We start from the raw sequence: 18,660 nt of genomic DNA on the forward strand, positions 1-18,660 counted from the left end.
CATGGGCTGTTAAGACTGCTGAATGAAAAGATAACAACAGGGCAACGGACTTTCAGGTTAGGCCATAGTAGGACCAACTTGGCCAGTTAGCCCTGGTGATCATTTGATGTCTACTGTCTGGGGTTTGTTTGTTTCCCCCTAAAGAATTACCCCTGAATTTTTGAATTTTATTGATATTGATGCTGCATTTTATATTGTGTTTTATGCTGTTTTTAAGTCGTATTTTAATCAATGTTTTATATTTGCTGTTAGCCGCCCTGAGCCTGGCTTTTTAACCAGGAAGGGTGGGGTATAAATAAACATTTATTATTATTATTATTATTATTATTATTATTATTATTATGGGATTAGACAAATTGATGGTGGAGAGTGTTATTGATGGCTGCTATCCCCAGTTGGAGGCAGCCGTGCTTCTGCCAGTTGCTAGAAGGCTCTTGTGCTCAGATCCTTATTGTGAGTTTTCCCACTGGGGCAAATGGTTGGCTGCCCTAGATGGGTCCCTTTTGGCCGGATCCAGCAGACCTTTCTTACGTTCAATGATGATGCAATAAAGGTGTTTTCCGCCTGCACGGAAACGTTTGTGATGCGCTCCAGAATGCTCCCGGCATCCGGCTCAGAAGCAAATCCAGTATTGGCCAGGAACGCAATGCCGTGGATTTTTGTTTCGACTTTGGAGATGGTTTCCTACAAAAGCATCGCTTTCCTTTGGAAATTGCTCTCCTCCCTGAGCAGGAATGCCGTCTTGGTGCTGGTCCTCTATTTCATGTGGAAACTTCTGGGAGGTTTCCCTATGTTGGCCAGTGCTTACTCCTGGCTGCGGAAAAACTGCAGACGTCCTTCGTTCTGCCCTGAAATTCCACCAAAGCTCTTTTCTTTCACAGAACCGGTAAGTAAGTCTCCTTGGCTGGCCCACCGAGTCTTTGCAAACAGCAATAATCCAAGGGTTCTGTTTGCTGGAAATCAGTAAGGAAATATTTGTTCCTCTGCTTTCGGCAGGATGCTCATGAATGTGGCGTCTTATGGCGCCTCGTAAGACTGTGCAGTTATCGTCTGCTAGGGAAAGCGGGAGAGGAACCAAATCCCCTGTTTAGGATGCCAAAATTAGAAAAGGGGTGAGGAAGTGAAAATATAATTTGTGCTGATTTTGCTGTATAAAACGGGGTGTGGGAATGAGGCATTGCCAACCTTTTGAATCAAACTTTACTCAAAGTTCTCATGAGAACTAGAAACTTGGAAGATTTAAAAATGCATCAGGTTTAATTGCTTGCTCAGTACTGGGTGGTGTGTTAGCGTGGGAGTTCATGGCTGTGCGGGTTGCGTGCAGCCTTCGGTCAAAAGGAACGCTGACAGGTGGGTTTGATCAGAGAGCTGGGGTGTGCGGGGGTTTTAACTCCTAGACATACTGTGTGCGCACGCCGAGATGTGCAAAGCCCTGACATGTTGCTATTTTTCTGTGGGGTTCTGTCTCATGCTAGCATATTGCAGTTGCACAATTAACGCGGATTTGGAACCCTTGTGCAGCAAATCCCACTTCCCCCGAAAGATTGTGTGCCTTTTGCATGAAGGAAAGTGATTGGGAAACACATTGGAAATGTAGGATGAGACTTGCCTGATGAAACCTGATTTAACCCCCCCAAATCAGGGCGAATGCTTATTAAACTGGCGATCTGGAAGCGCTCTGTTTCTGTTTGCGGGGGGAGGGAGACAATGAATGTTGTAGGTCAGAGTCCACGGCTCCTTCAACCAACTAGTATTTTTCGCTCTTTAGGACGCACCAGACCACAAAACACACCTAATTTTTGGAGGAGGAAAACAAGAAAAAAAATATTCTGAATCTCAGAAGCCAGAACAGCAAGAGGGATCGCTGCGCAGTGAAAGCAGCAATCGCTCTTGCTGTTCTGGCTTCTGGGATAGCTGCGCAGCCTGCATTCGCTCCATAAGACGCACACACATTTCCCCTTACTTTTTAGGAGGGAAAAAGTGAGTCTTAGCAAAAAATACAGTACATTCTTTCTGGCAGTGGCAGCGAGCAGCTCCTGAAGCCATCCAGAGCCAACTGCACTACCAGGCTGGCTCCAGCTGCTGAGGCTGCCGCTGCCACGTTTCCCGGGGACAGATTTGCAAATCTGGGGACGTTCCGGGGACGGAATTTGTCCGGGGACAGAGTTGCAAATCCGGGGACTGTCCCCGGGAACCGGGGACATCTGGTAACCCTAACCCAGCACCGCCTGGCCAGCTCCAGACACTCCATTCGCCTGGGGAGCTTGTAGCCAGGGCTGCTGCAACAAACAGCTGTGCAAGCCTTTGGGATCACAGATGCAAGAGGGCATCAGAGGAGAGAGGGAAGGGAAAGGAAGAGGGACTGAGGCCAGTGCTGCCCGCGACACCCTTGACCACCATTCAAGGCACCCCAGGGTGCCATGGCACCCTGCTTGAAAACCACGGATGTAGGTTAAGAAGTCTTTTGGGATGGGGAGGGCTGTGGGGAAAAACAAAGGCAGAGGCCTCCTGTTCCCTTGTTCCCTGCCAAGACAGACACCTCTCTCTGCTTGTGTTTCTTCCTTCGTTGCAGTTTTTTCGGAAGGTCACAGACTGGTGGAAGAAGATCGAGGAAGGTAAGAAGTCTCCTTCCAGGCCCCCTGCTCCTTCGCCGCAGCTCTTTTCCTCGGGTGCAGACCTTTGATAAGATAAACGTTATTCACATTAGCCAACGGCCATAGCAACATAAAACAAGCGATATACAAATAAAATATATACAAATAAAAAAGACAGCAATGGGTAAAAAGGGCAATCAAATGACCAAGATTATCATTCAAATAGTGGCCCTTAATCTCATTGCACCCTCGATGAACCTAGCAACTTCTGATCATTTTGATCTGATAAAAGAAAGAACAATGTGGCCTCAGGTGGGTGGCCTGGGATGGAAAGTAAGTGTGGGGTGATGATCTCATTCCTCAGATCTTTAAAACGGGGACAGGACAGGAGAACATGAGCCACTGTTTCCAGATTGCCATCTCCACAGGGGCAGAGTCGTTTGGTATCTTTTGGTATCTGCCCTCAAGTACGGCAGAGGGCTTCACATCCAATCAGTGTGAAGGCACGTCTGTATTTTGGGATTGTTAATTTATACAAATATGGTGCCAGGGAATCAAACTGAGAAGGGGGAAAAAGGCATGCCAAGGACAGAATTTCTTTATAATGGCCAGATTGTTCTGTTGCTCTAAGTCCTTCAGACGCTGTCCAATTAGCCTTTTTGCTTTAATGAAGCCCGTCATGAGAAGCTGATATGGGTGGAGTCCACAGGAGAGGAGTTTTTGGTGCACAATTTTAAACCACACACTTTTATGGGGGTCTTGTGTCATTAAGGGCAGTAGGAACCAAAATGGATAGATTTGCCCATTGCTGTTTACCAGCCAAGAGAAGGCTGGGAGATGGTGCTTTGTGGTGGATCTTGTTATTTTTTAGGGGGCAACTGCCCCACATCATGAACACGGGTTGATGGCAGGGGTAGAGAAGGGCCAGACATTTCCTCCCCCCACTGCTCAATAAGGCATCAGTTCTTTCTTTCTTTCTTTCTTTCTTTCTTTCTTTCTTTCTTTCTTTCTTTCTTTCTTTCTTTCTGCCTTTAAGATTTTTTATTAAGCTTTCCCCATAACTCAGTAAAATCGCAATGACAGAAGTTACAGATGGAATAAGTAAAAAAGCAGAAGAAAGAAACGAAGCGAGGATAGAAATAAAGGAAAGAGGGAGGGAGGGAAGAATAAGTGTTTGTGTTTCCTACACTGGCGTAGCGTGGGGGGTGCAGGGGGGGCCGGCCGCACCGGGCGCAACATCTGGGTGTTAGGGTTAGGGGGCGCAAATCCACGGGTTAGGGAGCGCAAATTACTTGCCTTGCCCCGGGTGCTGACAACCCACGCTACGCCACTGGTTTCCTAGGGGTGTTTCACGGGGCACCACCAATCCAATGGACTGAGGGCCGGCACATCCCCACCAAATTTGGTCTTCTTTGGTACTGGTTACATACCAATCTCCATTACAGCTAATCCTCTTTGTTCCTGCAGGGGAACAAGAATCCTTATTTTTATTTTTCATCTTGTTTGGCTTTTGATCGAACCTCTTCACATCCTGAGGTCGTATCCAACCATATCCTATGGAACTATAACAGGAAGTTGCCACCGGATTCTTTGCTTTGTTGTGAACTCTCTTGATTACTTATTAAAGTTCGAAAGAAAGAAGATAAATTCACCATGACAAAACTCCAGAAGGGCGCCATTAACTGGGAGCAGGAGCCCCAGGGTGGTGTAACGGTTAGAGTTTTGGGCTTTGACCTGGGAGAGCAGGGTTCGAATCCCCACTCAGCCACAAAACTCACTGGGTAACCTTGGGCCAGTCACTATCTCTTAGCTTAGCCTACCTCCAGAGCTGGGTGATATATCAATGTATCATCCAAAACCACTTTGAGGTCCATATCATGATATTGGTTTTTGACCTAGCAATATATTGTGAATCGTGATTTGTGTGTGTGTGTTTGCTATGCAAAAAGGACAATGTGGGAAAAACCATGAAGCCAGCCATTGTTGCTCTCAATTCCTACAGCCTATTAACTCTGCTGCCTCAGCACGATGCAAGGAAAACCGTGAAGCCATCCTTATTTCAGACATAGTGTTAAATCAGAATATCACTGATGTTTAGCTTGTCATCTATCACAATGTTGATCTATCACAGCGGGTGGTGCTGTGGTCTAAACCACTGAGCCGCTTGGGCTTGCTGATCAGAAGGATGGCAGTTCAAATCCCCACAACAGAGTGAACTCCCATTGCTCTGTCCCAGCTCCTGCCAACCTAGCAGTTCAAAAGCACACCAGTGCGAGTAGATAAATAGGTACCACTGTGGCAGGAAGGTAAACGGTGTTTCTGTGCGCTCTGGCTTCCTTCATGGTGTTCCATTGCTCCAGAAGCGGTTTAGTCCTGCTGGCCACATGACCTGGAAAGCTGTCTGTGAACAAACACTGGCTCCCTCGGCCCAAAAGCGAGAAGAGCACTACAACCACAGTGTCACCTTTGACTGGTCTTAACCGTCCAGGGGTCCTTTACCTTTACCTATCACAATGTTGGGAACCAGCCTTACCTACCTCAGTGGGTTGTGGCGAGGATGAAATGGGAAGAAGGAGAATCATGAACATCAGCTTGAGATCCTTGGAAGATAACGGTGGTCTACAAATCTAATAAAGCCTTTTCTTCCCATTGCAGGTATCAAGCACAAGGTGTTTTGCAGGCTACCAGACGGCATCGCCCAGAAGGCTCCTGGGAGCTCTGTCCGCCAACTGCTGTGTGATGACGTGGCCTGCAAGGTGTGTGAGCAAGCAGCTCAGGAGGCCTCGCAGCTGATGAGCGGCGGCAGAGCAGGCGGCTACAATTTCCCCAGCATCCGGGCCCCGCTCTCCCATGGGCCTTGTGTGGGGCGCCCGCTCCAGCTTGACACACCTGATTCCTTCCCACAGAGTGCCAGCGCTCCTGACCCCATCTCTAGAGATCCTCCCGTCACCCCGACAAGACCGGCCTCATGCGGCAGGCCTCTACATCCCTCCAACTTCCCGGCGGACAATAGAGAGCAAACCTTCTCCATCGCAGAGCGTGTTTCCGAGGGCTCAAGGGGAAGCAGCCGCCATTCTGGCGGCCTAATCGGACAGGAGGAAGAAGTCCTCTTCTTGTCCACTACGCAAGAGATGTCACAGATGAGCTGGACGGCGTCTGCTTCTGACCTGTCCGAGTTGTCTTTCAGCAGCTTGGAGGGCGGCAAATCTTGCAGGTGCGGCCAGGTTCCCCGTAAACCGCGCAAGCGCCGTAGGGACTCCGGCTGGATCAAGAGCTCTGCGGAATCCCAGACGAGCGGCAGAGACACAGAGAGTTTCTTTCTCCGGATGAGAATGTACTCGCAGAGCTTGCCCAGTGAGGCCAGCCATGGCCAGGGACGCAAGACGACGTCACCTCAAGAGGGAAGGAGTAGCACGAGGGACCCATCTTCCAGCAGGGCCCAGGCGTTCGTGTTTACAGCAGCTGACATCTCCTTTCTGGACCAGGCCGTGGTAGCAAGCTTGGAATCGCACCTGCTGGGGAAGAGGGTGCAGCACCTTCTGGGGCTGCCCTCGGCCCTCCTCAGGTCCCTCCAAGGCTTTGTGCCCTCTGCTCCACGTCCTGCGCACCGGCGGGGCCCTGTGGGTGTTACTGTGGTGACGGGTCCTCAAGCCCTCTCCTTTGTGGCTGAGAGAGCAAAGAAGAGGCTGGAGCTCCACCTGAAGAAAATGGTCCAGATGAAGCATTGGCAGCTGCCGCAGAGGGTGCAGGAGGCCCTCAGGCAAATGAAGCCTCCTTCACAGCCTAGAGAGACGCCTACATTCCCTCAGAAGAAGACGCCAAGCTCCTCCAAGAAGCTTGCAAAGGAGAGCTGCTCAGCGCTGAGCTGTGCCCTGAAGCAGCAGACGTTGCAGAGGAATTTGGCCAAGAGAGCCCTTGAGATGCAACTGGGTGTGTCTGCTCCTAAATTCCAGCAGTTTCGGAAAGCCTCCCCTCAAGCTCCAAAGCCTGCGCTCCCCAAAGTCATCCTGCCCGGGTTGAGACCTCCAGAGCCGAGATCCCAGCAGATCCATTTTCTGGACCTGCAAGCTCTCGGTCACATCCAGCTCAACATTACCCACAAGAAGTTGACCTATCGCTTGGGGCTGCCCTCGCTGTACCATAGGTCCCTTGCCCAGCTGTTCCCGGGTGCTGTGTTTCAAGCGCCCACCTTCCCTTTGCCCAGAAGATCTGCGGCGTTTGGCTTCACCTCTACACACATTCGGTTCCTCTGTCCGAAGGCCCGAGAGGAGCTGGAGTGGCATGTCAGAAAGAAGACTCTGCAACACGCCTGGGGGATCCCGGGGCTCGTTCAAAGGTCCCTCCGGATCCTCCTATCAACCTGCCATCAGGTTCGCCCCAGGAACACCAGGGCTAGCGAGGTGTCCATTTCCATACCCGAGCTCTCCTTCCTCAGCAGGGCCACCCAGAGGGAGCTGGAGAAGAATGTGCAGAAAAGGATTGTCAACCAGCGTTGGAGGCTGCCCCAGAGGGTCCTTGACTCCATGAAGCTCCTCTACCCACAGGGTCAGCTTGGCAACATAACGGGCTCCAAGCCGAGCTCCTCCAAGAAGCTTGCAAAGGAGAGCTGCTCAGCGCTGAGCTGTGCCCGGAAGCAGCAGGCGTTGCAGAAGAATTTGGCCAAGAGAGCCCTTGAGACGCAGCTGGGTGTGTCTGCTCCTAAAATCCAGCAGTTTCGGAAAGCCTCCCCTCAAGCTCCAAAGCCTGCGCTCCCCAAAGTCATCCCGCCCGGGTTGAGACCTCCAGAGCTGAGATCCCAGCAGATCCATTTTCTGGACCTGCAAGCTCTCAGTCACATCCAGCTCAACATTACCCACAAGAAGTTGACCTATCGCTTGGGGCTGTCCTCACTGTACCATAGGTCCCTTGCCCAGCTGTTCCCAGGTGCTGTGTTTCAAGCGCCCACCTTCCCCTTGCCCAGAAGATCTGCGGCATTCGGCTTCACCTCAACACACATTCGGTTCCTCTGTCCGAAGGCCCGAGAGGAGCTGGAGTGGCATGTCAGAAGGAAGACTCTGCAACACTCCTGGGGGATCCCGGGGCTCGTTCAAAGGTCCCTCCGGATGCTCCTATCAACCTGCCATCAGGTTCGCCCCAGGAACGCCAGGGCTAGCGAGGTGTCCATTTCCACACCTGAGCTTTCCTTCCTCAGCAGGACCACCCAGAGGGAGCTGGAGAAGAACGTGCAGAAAAGGATTGTCAACCAGCGTTGGAGGCTTCCCCAGAGGGTCCTTGACTCCATGAAGCTCCTCTACCCACAGGGTCAGCTTGACAACATAACGGGCCCCAAGCCCTGTGCTGTCGGTCGGCAGAGAAGGCAGAAGGCCCAGAGGATGGTTGCTCCAGCCCCACCGCTGCTCCCGCCCACTCAGCTGGCCAAGACTCAAGTGGTCCTGCGGCCCCACCTTGCAAAGAAGAGCCTGGAGATGAACTTGGAGGTCTTCCCTGCTGCCGTCAGAGTCTCCTGGAGATGCAGGCTCCTCGTTCTGAGGAGGCCTCTCCCCAAGGTGATCCGCCCGGGCCACAAGCCGTTGCTGCCACGCAGACCCATGCCTCTCTCGGTGTTCTCAGAGCAGGTGAGCCGGATCGAAGTGGCGGTGAAATGCAACCACCTGGCATCCTTGTGGGGGCTGGGCACCCGCTACGCGGAGACGCTTAGGGCAATGAGGTCCCCTGGACCTTCCAGGCGGAGGAGGACAGCCTTCACCTTCAGCGGAGTGCAAGTGACGATCCTTCCACGAACGGAAGCAGAAGCTCTGGAGCGCCACGTCAGCAGGAAGAGGCTCCAGCACGAGTGGGGCTTCCCAGTCCTTGTCCAGAGGTCGCTCAGGTACCTCGTTTGTGAGCCACCCCCTCTGCTTCCCCTGAGGCAGCCGGGGGTCTCTGCCCGTATCCTGGTGCAGGACTTGTGCCTTTCGCAGAGCTTCCGCAACCGCCTCGAATTGCATGTGCAGAAGATGAAGCTGCAGCGCCTTTGGGGGCTGCCGAGGAGGGTGGTGGAGTCTCTGAGGTCGCTCTTTCCGGAGCTCAAGGCTGCTGCCCACCGGCAGAAATCACCTGCTGAACGGGGGGCGAAAAGCACGCTCAGGAAAGTTGGGCCTGAAAGCCTCCCTGTCACCCCCGTCGTGGGCACCCTCTGCGCCGTCTGCCGTAAAAGGAAAGCGGACGCAGTGTCCTGGGGGTTCCCCAGCGTGGGACGCCAGAACCTGGAGAAGATCAGGGTTCACTCGGCCAAGAAGTCCATGGAGGTGCATTGGGAGATTTTCCCGGCCGTTGCTGTGAGCTCTTGGAGACGGGTGGTTTTGACATCCAGGCAGCCTCTGCCCAAGCGGATTCTCCGTGGCGTCAAGCCCTTGCAGCCCCGGAAGCTCGTCCTGACCTTTGTACTGGCTGAGGACTTCAAGAAGATTGAGGTGTCTGTGCAGCGTTACCACCTGAGCTGCCTCTGGGGGCTAGGCCAGCGGTACGTGGAGGCCCTGAGCGCAATGGCCCCTGCGCCGCACCCACAACCTCCCAGGTCCAGGAAGGCTTCTCTTGGGTTCTCCCAGGCCCAGACTCTGTTTCTCCCGCAAGAGGACCGAGAGTCCTTGGAGCGGCACGTGAGAGAGAAGAAGCTCCAGCACGAGTGGGGCTTCCCTGTCTCTGTCCAGAGCTCTCTTAGGGCTTTCATGCAAGGTCCCCCCCTCCCAGGACAGGTGCCGCTTCCAGGGGCTTCCCGCAGAACCAAGATCTGGGTCCAGACGCTGCACGGGGGGCTCTTGTTTCTTCCTCGCAGCACCCGCGTGCGCCTGGAGCACCACATCCAGCGGCTGAAGCTCCAGAGGCAGTGGGCGTTGCCCAGGAGGATCCTCGAATCGCTTCAGTTGCTGTTCCCGGGGGAGAAGATGCTGCCGGCAGGAAGCACTTCGCGGGAGTCCAGCTTTGGGGCTTGTGCCAAACCGTGGACAGCTGGTGCCAAGGATGCTGAGCCGGTCAGGGAGAAGGGCAGAAGGATGGTGGGTGCGGCCGCGCATTCCGCCAAGCTGTGTCTCCCACTGGAAGGCATGTCTCTGGAGAAGCTGCAGCTTCACGTGACTAAGAAGAGTTTGGAGGTGCACCTAGGAGCCTTCCCTGCTGTGCCCAGACACTCTAGGCAAAGGGCATCGCTGTCCCTGAGCCAGACTCTCCCCAGGCTGATCCGTCCCGGCTTGGCGACTTTGAGACCCCGTAGCTCTTGCCTCTTGTTCAGTGTAGATCAAATGGGTCAGATTGAACTGGCCGTGCAGCACAACTACCTGGCTTCCCTGTGGGGGCTGGGGACACGCTACGTGGAGGCGGTGGCTGCGATGGCCCCCCGGCCGCCCTTCCGAACTCCGGCCAGGCGCAGAGGGGCCGCCTTCGAGTTTTTGGCAGTGGAGACGCTGTTCTTCCAGAGGTTGTCCAGAGAGGAATTGGAGCTGCACGTCAGGAGGAAAAGGATGCAGCACATGTGGGAGTTTCCTGCCCTCGTGCAGAGGTCGCTCTGGGGCTTTATGCAGGGACCACCCAGGCTGCCCGGCCTCCCCAAGACCAGCATTCAGATCTGCGTGCTCCATCAAGAGCTGCTCTTCCTTCCTCGGGCTATGTGCCGCCTCCTGGAATTTCACATTCAGAGGAGGAAGCTGCAGCGGAGGTGGGGTTTGCCACGAAAGGTCCTGGACTCCCTGCAGCAATTTCTCCCCACTCCTCCCCCAGGAAGGGCTCCGCTTCCTCAGAGTGGCAAGGAAAAGAAATTGACAAAGGCCACGGGATCCCGTGCGGCTGATGCGAGGCGGAGGAAGACCTGCAATGTTCCCCCAGTGAAGAATCAATGCTTGGAGAGCTCCACCAAAGCTACTCTGGATACCCATCTCAAGAAGAAGGCTCTGGAGAGCAAATTCCAGTTGATGAAGGCACCTGCCGGCCCCATCAGACGAGCCCCTCTCCCTAAACCTCCTTCCCTCCCCTCTGGGGTGAGACCCAGAAGGCCCCTCCTGCTTTTTGTCGAGCAAGAGGCTCTGTTGAAGATCCAGCTGAACATCAAGCAGAAGCATCTCATGTGTCTTTGGGGCCTACCCAGTTTGCAAATCAAATCTTTGACCAAGATGTACGGGAAAGTTCCTGGGCCACCGCTGCCAGGAAAAGTCGCCACAGTCAGAAGCTCGGCGAAGGTCCTGGGGAGAGAAACACCCAAGGGCCCCGGAGCAACAGGCCTTAAACCCCGGAAGTGGGGGGCATCTTTCCTCACACAGGACGCCTTAGATCTTCTGGAGATGCACGTTCTGCGGAAGAAGCTGCAGCACATGTGGGGCCTGCCAGCCACAATTCAGAAATCCCTCTCTGCTTTTCTGCGGCCCCCCTCTAAATTTCAAAGGTCTCCAACCCGTGCAGTAAAAGTAAGGGTCGTGACACCCCAGCGCCTGGTCTTCCTGGATCCCGTCACAGCGGGGAGCCTGGAGGCCCATTTGAAGAGCCGGATTGCGGCACACCGATGGGGCCTTCCCAAACTGGTCCAGAAGTCGGTCAAGGTGTTCCTGCCTCCTGGGTCTGCTCCCCAAGCTGATCAGGCACAAACCCCACTATGTACCTGCAGCAAAGACCTCCAAACCCCTCTGGGCACTCGTGGCCAGCGCCTCCGGGCAGCTGCATCGCCTTCCCAAGCTGACCAAATTCCACTAGAAACACCCAAGGGCCCTGGAGCAACAGGCCTTAAACCCTGGAAGTGGGGGGCATCTTTCCTCACACAGGACGCCTTAGATCTTCTGGAGATGCACGTTCTGAGGAAGAAGCTGCAGCACACGTGGGGCCTGCCAGCCACAATTCAGAAATCCCTCTCTGCTTTTCTGCGCCCCCCCTCTAAATTTCAAAGGTCTCCAACCCGTGCAGTAAAAGTAAGGGTCGTGACTACCCAGCGCCTGGTCTTCCTGGATCCCGTCACAGCGGGGAGCCTGGAGGCCCATTTGAAGAGCCGGATTGCGGCACACCGATGGGGCCTTCCCAAACTGGTCCAGGAGTCTGTCAAGGTGTTCCTGCCTCCTGGGTCTGCTCCCCAAGCTGATCAGGCACAAACCCCACTATGTACCTGCAGCAAAGACCTCCAAATCTCTCTGGGCACTCGTGGCCAGCACCTCCGGGCAGCTGCATCACCTTCCCAAGCTGACCAGATGCAAATTCCACTATGCACCTGCAGCAAAGACCTCCAAACCCCTCTGGGCACTCGTGGCCAGCGCCTCCGGGCAGCTGCATCGCCTTCCCAAGCTGACCAAATTCCACCATACACCTGCAGCAAAGACCTCCAAATGCCACTGGGCACAGGTGGCCAGGGCCTCCAGGCAGCTGGAGGAGAAGCCCAGAGCCCGCTGGAGAAACAGGTGGAAAGTGAACGGCAGCAACTACCCAGAACAGGAGGGCAACCTTCAGAGCTATCTCCAGGAGGGAGGCACCTGGAAACCTCACGGCATGGAAGAGAGGCTCCAAAGAGAGAATTAGACCTGTTGCCAGTAGTAACAACATGCCTTACAGATGAGGCCAGGGAATATCTTGAATTCCATGTAAAGCGCAAGAGGGTCCAGCATGACTGGAGCCTCCCGTCTGCTGTGCAGAAATCCCTACGGGCCTTTGCCCCACCTCCCCCTGAGCTGCAAGGGCCTGCAAAGGCTAGAGCAGTAGTACTCGTCAGCCCTGAGAAATCGGGGGGCCAAGGGAAAGGGGGTGCAGCTGCCCACCCACCACAGTCTGTGACGGAGGCGATGATTCCTCGACGGATCCTGCGTTTTCTGTGTCCAAATGTAAAGGATTGCCTGGAAACCCATGTGAAGAGGTGGGCCACAGAGCACAGGTGGGGGTTGCCCCAGATGGTTCGGCGTTCAGTGAGGGCGGCTCTCCCTGCTCAACAGAAGTCCAGTGCGGGAGAAAAAAAGCACCCCATGCAACTCTCAAAACATCACCACGACTCACCCCGGAGGCAGGAAATCCATTCCCATTCTGAGGGAGAAGAGTCACCAGGGCTTCTCCATGCTGGAGAAAGCAGGCGTCCTGTACAACTCTCAAAATATCATCATGACTCCCCCTGGCAGCAGGAAATCCATTCCCATTCTGAGGGAGAAGAGTCACCAGGGCTTCTCCCTGGTGGAGAAAGGAGGTCTCCTGTACAAGTCTCCAAACACCATCGTGACTCCTACCAGCAGTGTGGAATCCATTCCCATTCTGAGGGAGAAGAGTCAATGGGGCTTCTCCCTGGTGGAGCAAGGAGGTCTCCTGTACAAGTCTCCAAACACCATCGTGACTCCTACCAGCAGTGTGGAATCCATTCCCATTCTGAGGGAGAAGAGTCAATGGGGCTTCTCCCTGGTGGAGAAAGGAGGTCTCCTGTACAAGTCTCCAAACACCATCGCGTCTCGTCCCAGCGGCAAGAAATCCATTCCTATTCTGAGGGCAAAGAGTCCCTGGCGCTGCAGCCGTCCAAAAAAGCATCCCCTCAAAAGCCAAAGGGTCATCAGAGGAAACAACGGCCGGCCAGAAACGTGGGCACAACTGCCGAGATATCGCCCACGCTGCAGCCACCTTTCCTCACGGATGAGGCCTTTCAGCTGCTTGAGTTCCACATCATACACAAGAGAATCCAACATGCGTGGGCCACTCCGTCTGTTTTGCAGAAGTCCCTCGATGCCCTGGCCCCGTTTGCCCTCCACTGGGGAGAGGGCGCCCCCAAGACGCATCGTTGGGATGGAGAAGAAGTGAGGGTCATCACCAACGACCTCTCGTTCCTTAAGCCAGACACCAAAGAGCGCCTGGAGGCCCACATTACGACCTTGACCACCAGACACAGGTGGGAGATCCCAAAACGCGTTCAGCAATCCCTGAAGACCTTTCTGGCCTCCAGGCCCCCCTCCCGATCTGAAGTGGGTCTCTTGCCTTGCCAGTGCAAATCCTGGCAGGCGGCCAGAGACGATTATCAGACGAGTGACGACGACAACAAAGGCTCTCCTCAAGGAACAGAGGGCAGGAGGAGGGCAACCAAGAAGCAAAAGGTCCTCTCGCCAGGCCAGCGGGGAACAGCGACACGTGTGGGGCATGAAGCGAGTGTTTTCTTATTTCCCGGGGTGAGGCTGCCGTTCCTCCAGCACGAGGCCCAGAATGTTCTGGAACTCCACATCCAACGAAAGAAGCTCCAGCATGCCTGGGGCCTGCCCTCCGCCGTGCTGAAGTCCCTGCAGGCATTCGCCCCTCCTCCCCTTGAGTCGCACAAGAAAAGGCCACCAAGAAAGATTGTGGCTGGTCGGATTCCATGGGGGGAAGGAGACATGCAGAGTGTTAGTCGGAGCCTCTCCTTCCTCAGCCCAGAAAGGAAGGAGCATCTGAATGGCCACCTGAGGCGTATGATTGAGAAACGCAGGTGGGGCCTTCCAGAACGCGTCCAGCAGTCGCTGAGGGCCTTCATGACTTCCAGGCCTGCTTCCCAACCTGAACTGGGTCGGTCACGGCAGCCCTTGCCTTCTCCCTCAAAATCCCCCCAGGATGGGGCTGATTCAGAGACTGAAGGCGACAACCAGTTGGCTTCTGGGACAGAAGGAGACAATGAAGACGACTCCAGCAGAGAGGCAACGCAGAAGCCCAGGGGAAAACTCTACCATAAGAGAGAAGCAGCTGCTGCAGCTGCCCATGTTGATGTCTCAACTTTCTTCTTTCCTGAGGTGACGTCTCCTTTCCTGCCGCACGAGGCCCAGAATGCTCTGGAGTTCCACATCCAACGCAAGAGACTCCAGCATGCCTGGGGCCTGCCCTCCGCCGTGCTGAAGTCCCTGCAGGCATTCGCCCCTCTTCCCCTTGAGTCGCACAAGAAAAGGCCACCAAGAAAGAGCGTAGCGCATCCGTTTCCTTGGGATGAGGGAAACGTCAAAATTACGACTTGGGGGCTCTTGTTCATCAACTCGGAGGTGAAGGAGCGTCTGGAAGCGCACGTGAGGAGTCTGACTGCAGGACACAGGTGGGACCTCCAAAAACACGCTCAGGAAGCCGTGAGAGCGTTTCGGCTTCCCAGGCCCCCTTCTGTTGTAGAAATGGGGCCGGAAACTCAGCCCCGTGACTATCAAGAGGCCTTTCGTATCCGCTCCCCGTTTGAGCTGGGAAGCTCTGTGCGGAAACGGCAGGACAGGGAGAACGTGTCAGGTGAGCTGGAGGAGGAAACGCTGTTGGCAGCGACCCCGTCTGCCACTTCTGCAACAAGCATAAGCTGTGAAAGAGAGCTGCCTTTCCTTGCTGGCCATCTCCAGGACTTTCTGGAGTTCCACATTCAACGCAAGAAGATCCAGCATGACTGGGGCCTGCCAGCCACCGTCCAGAGGTCGCTGCGTGCATTTGCTCCAGTTCCCCGGGGACTACAGGAGAGTCCTTTGACCGGCACAGGAGCGAGAATCGCTGCAGCAAGAGCAAAGGGCGTTGCCGCAGGAACAAGAGCAGGCACCAAGAAAGGACGCAAAGGCAAGGAGGTCCAAGTTGGTGCCAAACAGCTGCATTTCTTGCATGTAGGCACAAAGGAACATCTGGAGAAGCACATCCAGGGCCTGAAAGTGGAGCACCGATGGCACGTTCCCAAAGTGGTCCAGGAGTCGGCGAGGGCGTTTATTTTTCATGCTCATGGACCAGAGGAGGAAGAGGAACAGCCGTCCACGTATGAGCAGACCCTCGACACATCAGACACCCCATTTAAGACGGAAACGGAACAAGAATCCAGCTCGAGTTGGGAAGATCCACGCATCTACCAGGCAGAGCTTTTTCCTGAACTAGGGCAAGACAGTGGAGAGGCGTCGTGGGTGGAAACAGAAGAGCCGTCCCTCTGCCTCTGTGGGAAAACACAGAACCACACAGCTGCCCAGGAGGCAAGGGGTGGCTGGGGGACCCCGAGAGAAGCTCCCCGCAGGCGCCGATTGCAGGAGAAACCTTTGCAGGGGTCTTGGTTGAATAAGCCCAGGCAAGTGCAGCGCTCAAGGATTCCTGACAGGATGCAGGAGCCTGGGGTCCCCCCTCTCTCGCAGCCCACTCGCAGACCCCAAAAGTACGTACACAATGCCAGCCGTCGGCCGGAGAGGAATCCCAGCTCCCAGAGGGTGAGATATACCTGTGGAAGAATCACTCACCTGGCAGCACGCTCTTCAAATACATCCCTTGGGAAGAGGAAGAAGACGACGAGGAGGAGGGTTCCATGGCAGCCAGAGGGTAGCTTTGAAGAGATGGCAGACGACAGCCACCTTCCACCTGGGCAGCTTCCGCTGTTGCCAAAGGGTTCTGAAGCTGGCTGGGAGCACAGGAAGGTTTGCAAGCTACCCAAGTGCTCTTCTCCGTCCCATTTTTCGAGGAAGGCCACTGCTGCCACCTCCTCCTCCTCACAGCTGGCAGTAGAGCAGAGATGGCAGCAGCAGGAGCAAGAGGAAGGTGCAGAAAATGACAAAGAGGGAGGCTCCTCTTCTCTGCTCTCAGAGGATATTGAGCAAGTTCCTGGTCCATCGTCTGGAGAAAGCATCAGGGATGCTTCTCTGCCAGAGCAAGAAGCCACTGAGGCAGACCTTAGGCCTCTGCAGGGGACAGAGAGCATGCAGCAAGCTAGCCTTTTTGCCCCTCAACAGGCCTTCCTGGAGCAGGCGTACGCCGTCGAACCCCAGGCGTCCTATGAGGAGGTAGTGGCCAGAACCTACAGGATGGCCGGCAGCATTCGCCAGGTGAAGTCAAGGAGCGGCCTGCGGACAGGAGGCAGGAAGGTGGGCTGGGGCAGGGAGAAGAGGATGGACTCGCCCAGCCAGACCATGAGAGATGCTGACTGGGCCACCGACACAGGGCGCCAAGCATCTTCCGCCACCAAGGAGCTGGAAAGATGGTCCTCGGAGTCCCTGTGCCAGGAATGCCTCAGCCTGAAATCTCCTTCCTGGAAGGAAGGGAGCGAGGAGGACTCTGTGGTGGCCCCGCTCCATCAAGGAGCCCGAGGCCTGGAGGAAGCCTTGAGCGATAGCCCCAAAGACTCTGAGTGGCAAGTGCTCCCTGCGTCTCCAAAGGAAGGCTTCCTGGGTGCAGAGGGAGGGTTCCAGAGGCACTCGGCCCCGGACAACAAAGCGGTGGTGGAAGGACAGGAGGAGCAGGGCACCTCCTCGGGCTCTGAGGAGCAACGCCCCGGGTCGGTGGAGAGCATGTCGCAGTTCAGCACCGAGTGGGAGTGGGAGCAGGTCGGGGACTGGGACAGCAAGGAGGAAGGGTTCTCAAGAAGCGACTGGATGGTAAAAGAGGAGGAGGAGGAGGGAGGAGGAGGCAGCAGTGGCGGCAATTGGCCGGGTGCAGGCCGAGAAGCAACGGGGAGCCGCAGGCGTGAAAATTCCCCAACCAGCAGCCATTCCCTGGCGTCCCTGAAGAAGGCAAAACCTTCCCAAACGGCCTTGCTTTGGGAAGCAAGATTCGTCCTGAGTAATATGGCAACGGAATCGGCTTCTGAGCCACAGCAGGCAATAGCAGGAGAGGTTACGGGAGGGATGGTGGCCCTTGGTCAAACTGCTGCCAGCCAGGGATCTGGGGAGCGAAGCCGCTACTCGCAGTTCGTAGGCACTACTCCTTCTGATGAGAAAGTGACCCTCCTTAGTAAGATCTTGGAGAAGAAACTGTCCTTGGATCAAGGGTTGCGGGTCCTCAGACATGGTGGCGAGAGGCGAAGCAAGTAAGAGAATTCTGGGTTTTAAACGGGAAGATTGCATATTGTAATATTCACCAATAAATGCCTAGCTCATTAGCGCTGTGTTCTGGGGGCTCCCATGTTTGCAGTGCACCTGTTCTTGGCATGCCACTTTCTCAACAGTTAGTTCTTCATTTCTAAAAAATCCATCTCTTAGTGGCAGCGCCTACACTTTGAAACTCCCTGCCAATAGATACCAGGCAGGCACCTTCATAGTACTCTTTCCGGCGCCTGATAAAAACATTTTTGTTCACACAAGCGTGCCCAGATGTTTAAAAAGTTGATGTGAGTTTTAATCTCTTTTTAGTCTGTTGTTAGTTTCAATTCTGGAAAACTTGATGTCAGCTTGCCAGCTGCACGCATTGCTGCACTTAGCAGAAAAACACTCCCGGTAGCCAGCCATAAATTCCTTTCTTTATTTTCTTCTGACAAGATTACATGCAGAATAAACAAAGCGACCCGTCTCTCATGAAGCGTTGCTCTAACTACTTTCTCTTTTCCCTCTCCCTTGAGACCAACAGAGCCAACGGCTCAGCCCCTTCCATTTTCCCCTGTGACGTGGATCCCCTTCTTTCTGAAGCACCCCTTCCTCCCCAGACTCACTATCCTCTTCTCTGTCTTCTGAGGAGGACTCAGTACTGATCAGTGGGGATCGTTCCCTGTATCCTCTAATTCTTTCCTCCCTCGCTGCCTGCGGTTCCCTGACACTTGAGTTATTTTCTTCTTATTGAGAATTATAATTTTATCTGTTTTTCGTAAGCCGGTTTGAGCTTTTGGGTTGTTTTTGCTTTTTTACAATCAAGCAGGGTATAAATTTTATGAAATAAATAAAAATGAGCTCTTCAGGGCTGCTGGCGGACACGAAGGTCACAAACTGTTGGGATACTGCCAGGGAGATAAAGTCCATCATGGCCCCAAGCCGTGTGCCGGACGATCCATCGATCTCTGGTAGGCATGCAGTATCATCGATTAGCGACATGAGTTTCTAGAAGTTATCTTGCCACATTCTAGAGCTCATGCACACACTATCAGCAGATAAAGTACAGCAGAAGTCACACGCAGGAGAGCATTATTTACAAGCTTTATTCAGCGTTGATCAGAACAGAGAAAGACATGACTGCCTGCGTCAGTGTCTCCGACAGAGAGAGAAAAAATGAAAGCAATAGAAACATAAACATCCTGTGAACAGGACATGCGCAGACTCTCTGACTCACAAAGCCTGCTCCCTTTTAAGGTGGAACGGAAATATCCTAACACAAACCACTCACAGGTGACCCTATAGCAGCCTTCTCCAACCTAGTGCCCCCCAGATGTAGGGGA

The 18,660-nt window shown here is 54.4% G+C and overlaps 1 protein-coding gene and 1 long non-coding RNA gene across 2 annotated transcripts in view; one reads left to right on the forward strand and one right to left on the reverse strand.

Moving 5' to 3' along the window:
* Nucleotides 1-18,660, reverse strand: part of LOC310689134 — a 283,669-nt gene that overhangs the window by 148,116 nt on the left and 116,893 nt on the right. The window lies entirely within an intron of this gene.
* LOC310688205 (uncharacterized protein) lies at nucleotides 608-17,329 on the forward strand (the record flags this gene model as incomplete). Its single annotated transcript, XM_083464330.1, has 4 exons — nucleotides 608-886; nucleotides 2,573-2,615; nucleotides 5,250-5,350; nucleotides 5,501-17,329. The coding sequence occupies exons 1-4, from the start codon at nucleotides 647-649 to the stop codon at nucleotides 17,327-17,329; spliced, it is 12,213 nt and encodes a 4,070-aa protein (XP_083320456.1). The 5' UTR covers nucleotides 608-646.

Source organism: Podarcis liolepis (assembly GCF_965112155.1).
Source record: "Podarcis liolepis genome assembly, chromosome: 11".
In the NCBI taxonomy this organism is placed as follows: domain Eukaryota; kingdom Metazoa; phylum Chordata; class Lepidosauria; order Squamata; family Lacertidae; genus Podarcis; species Podarcis liolepis.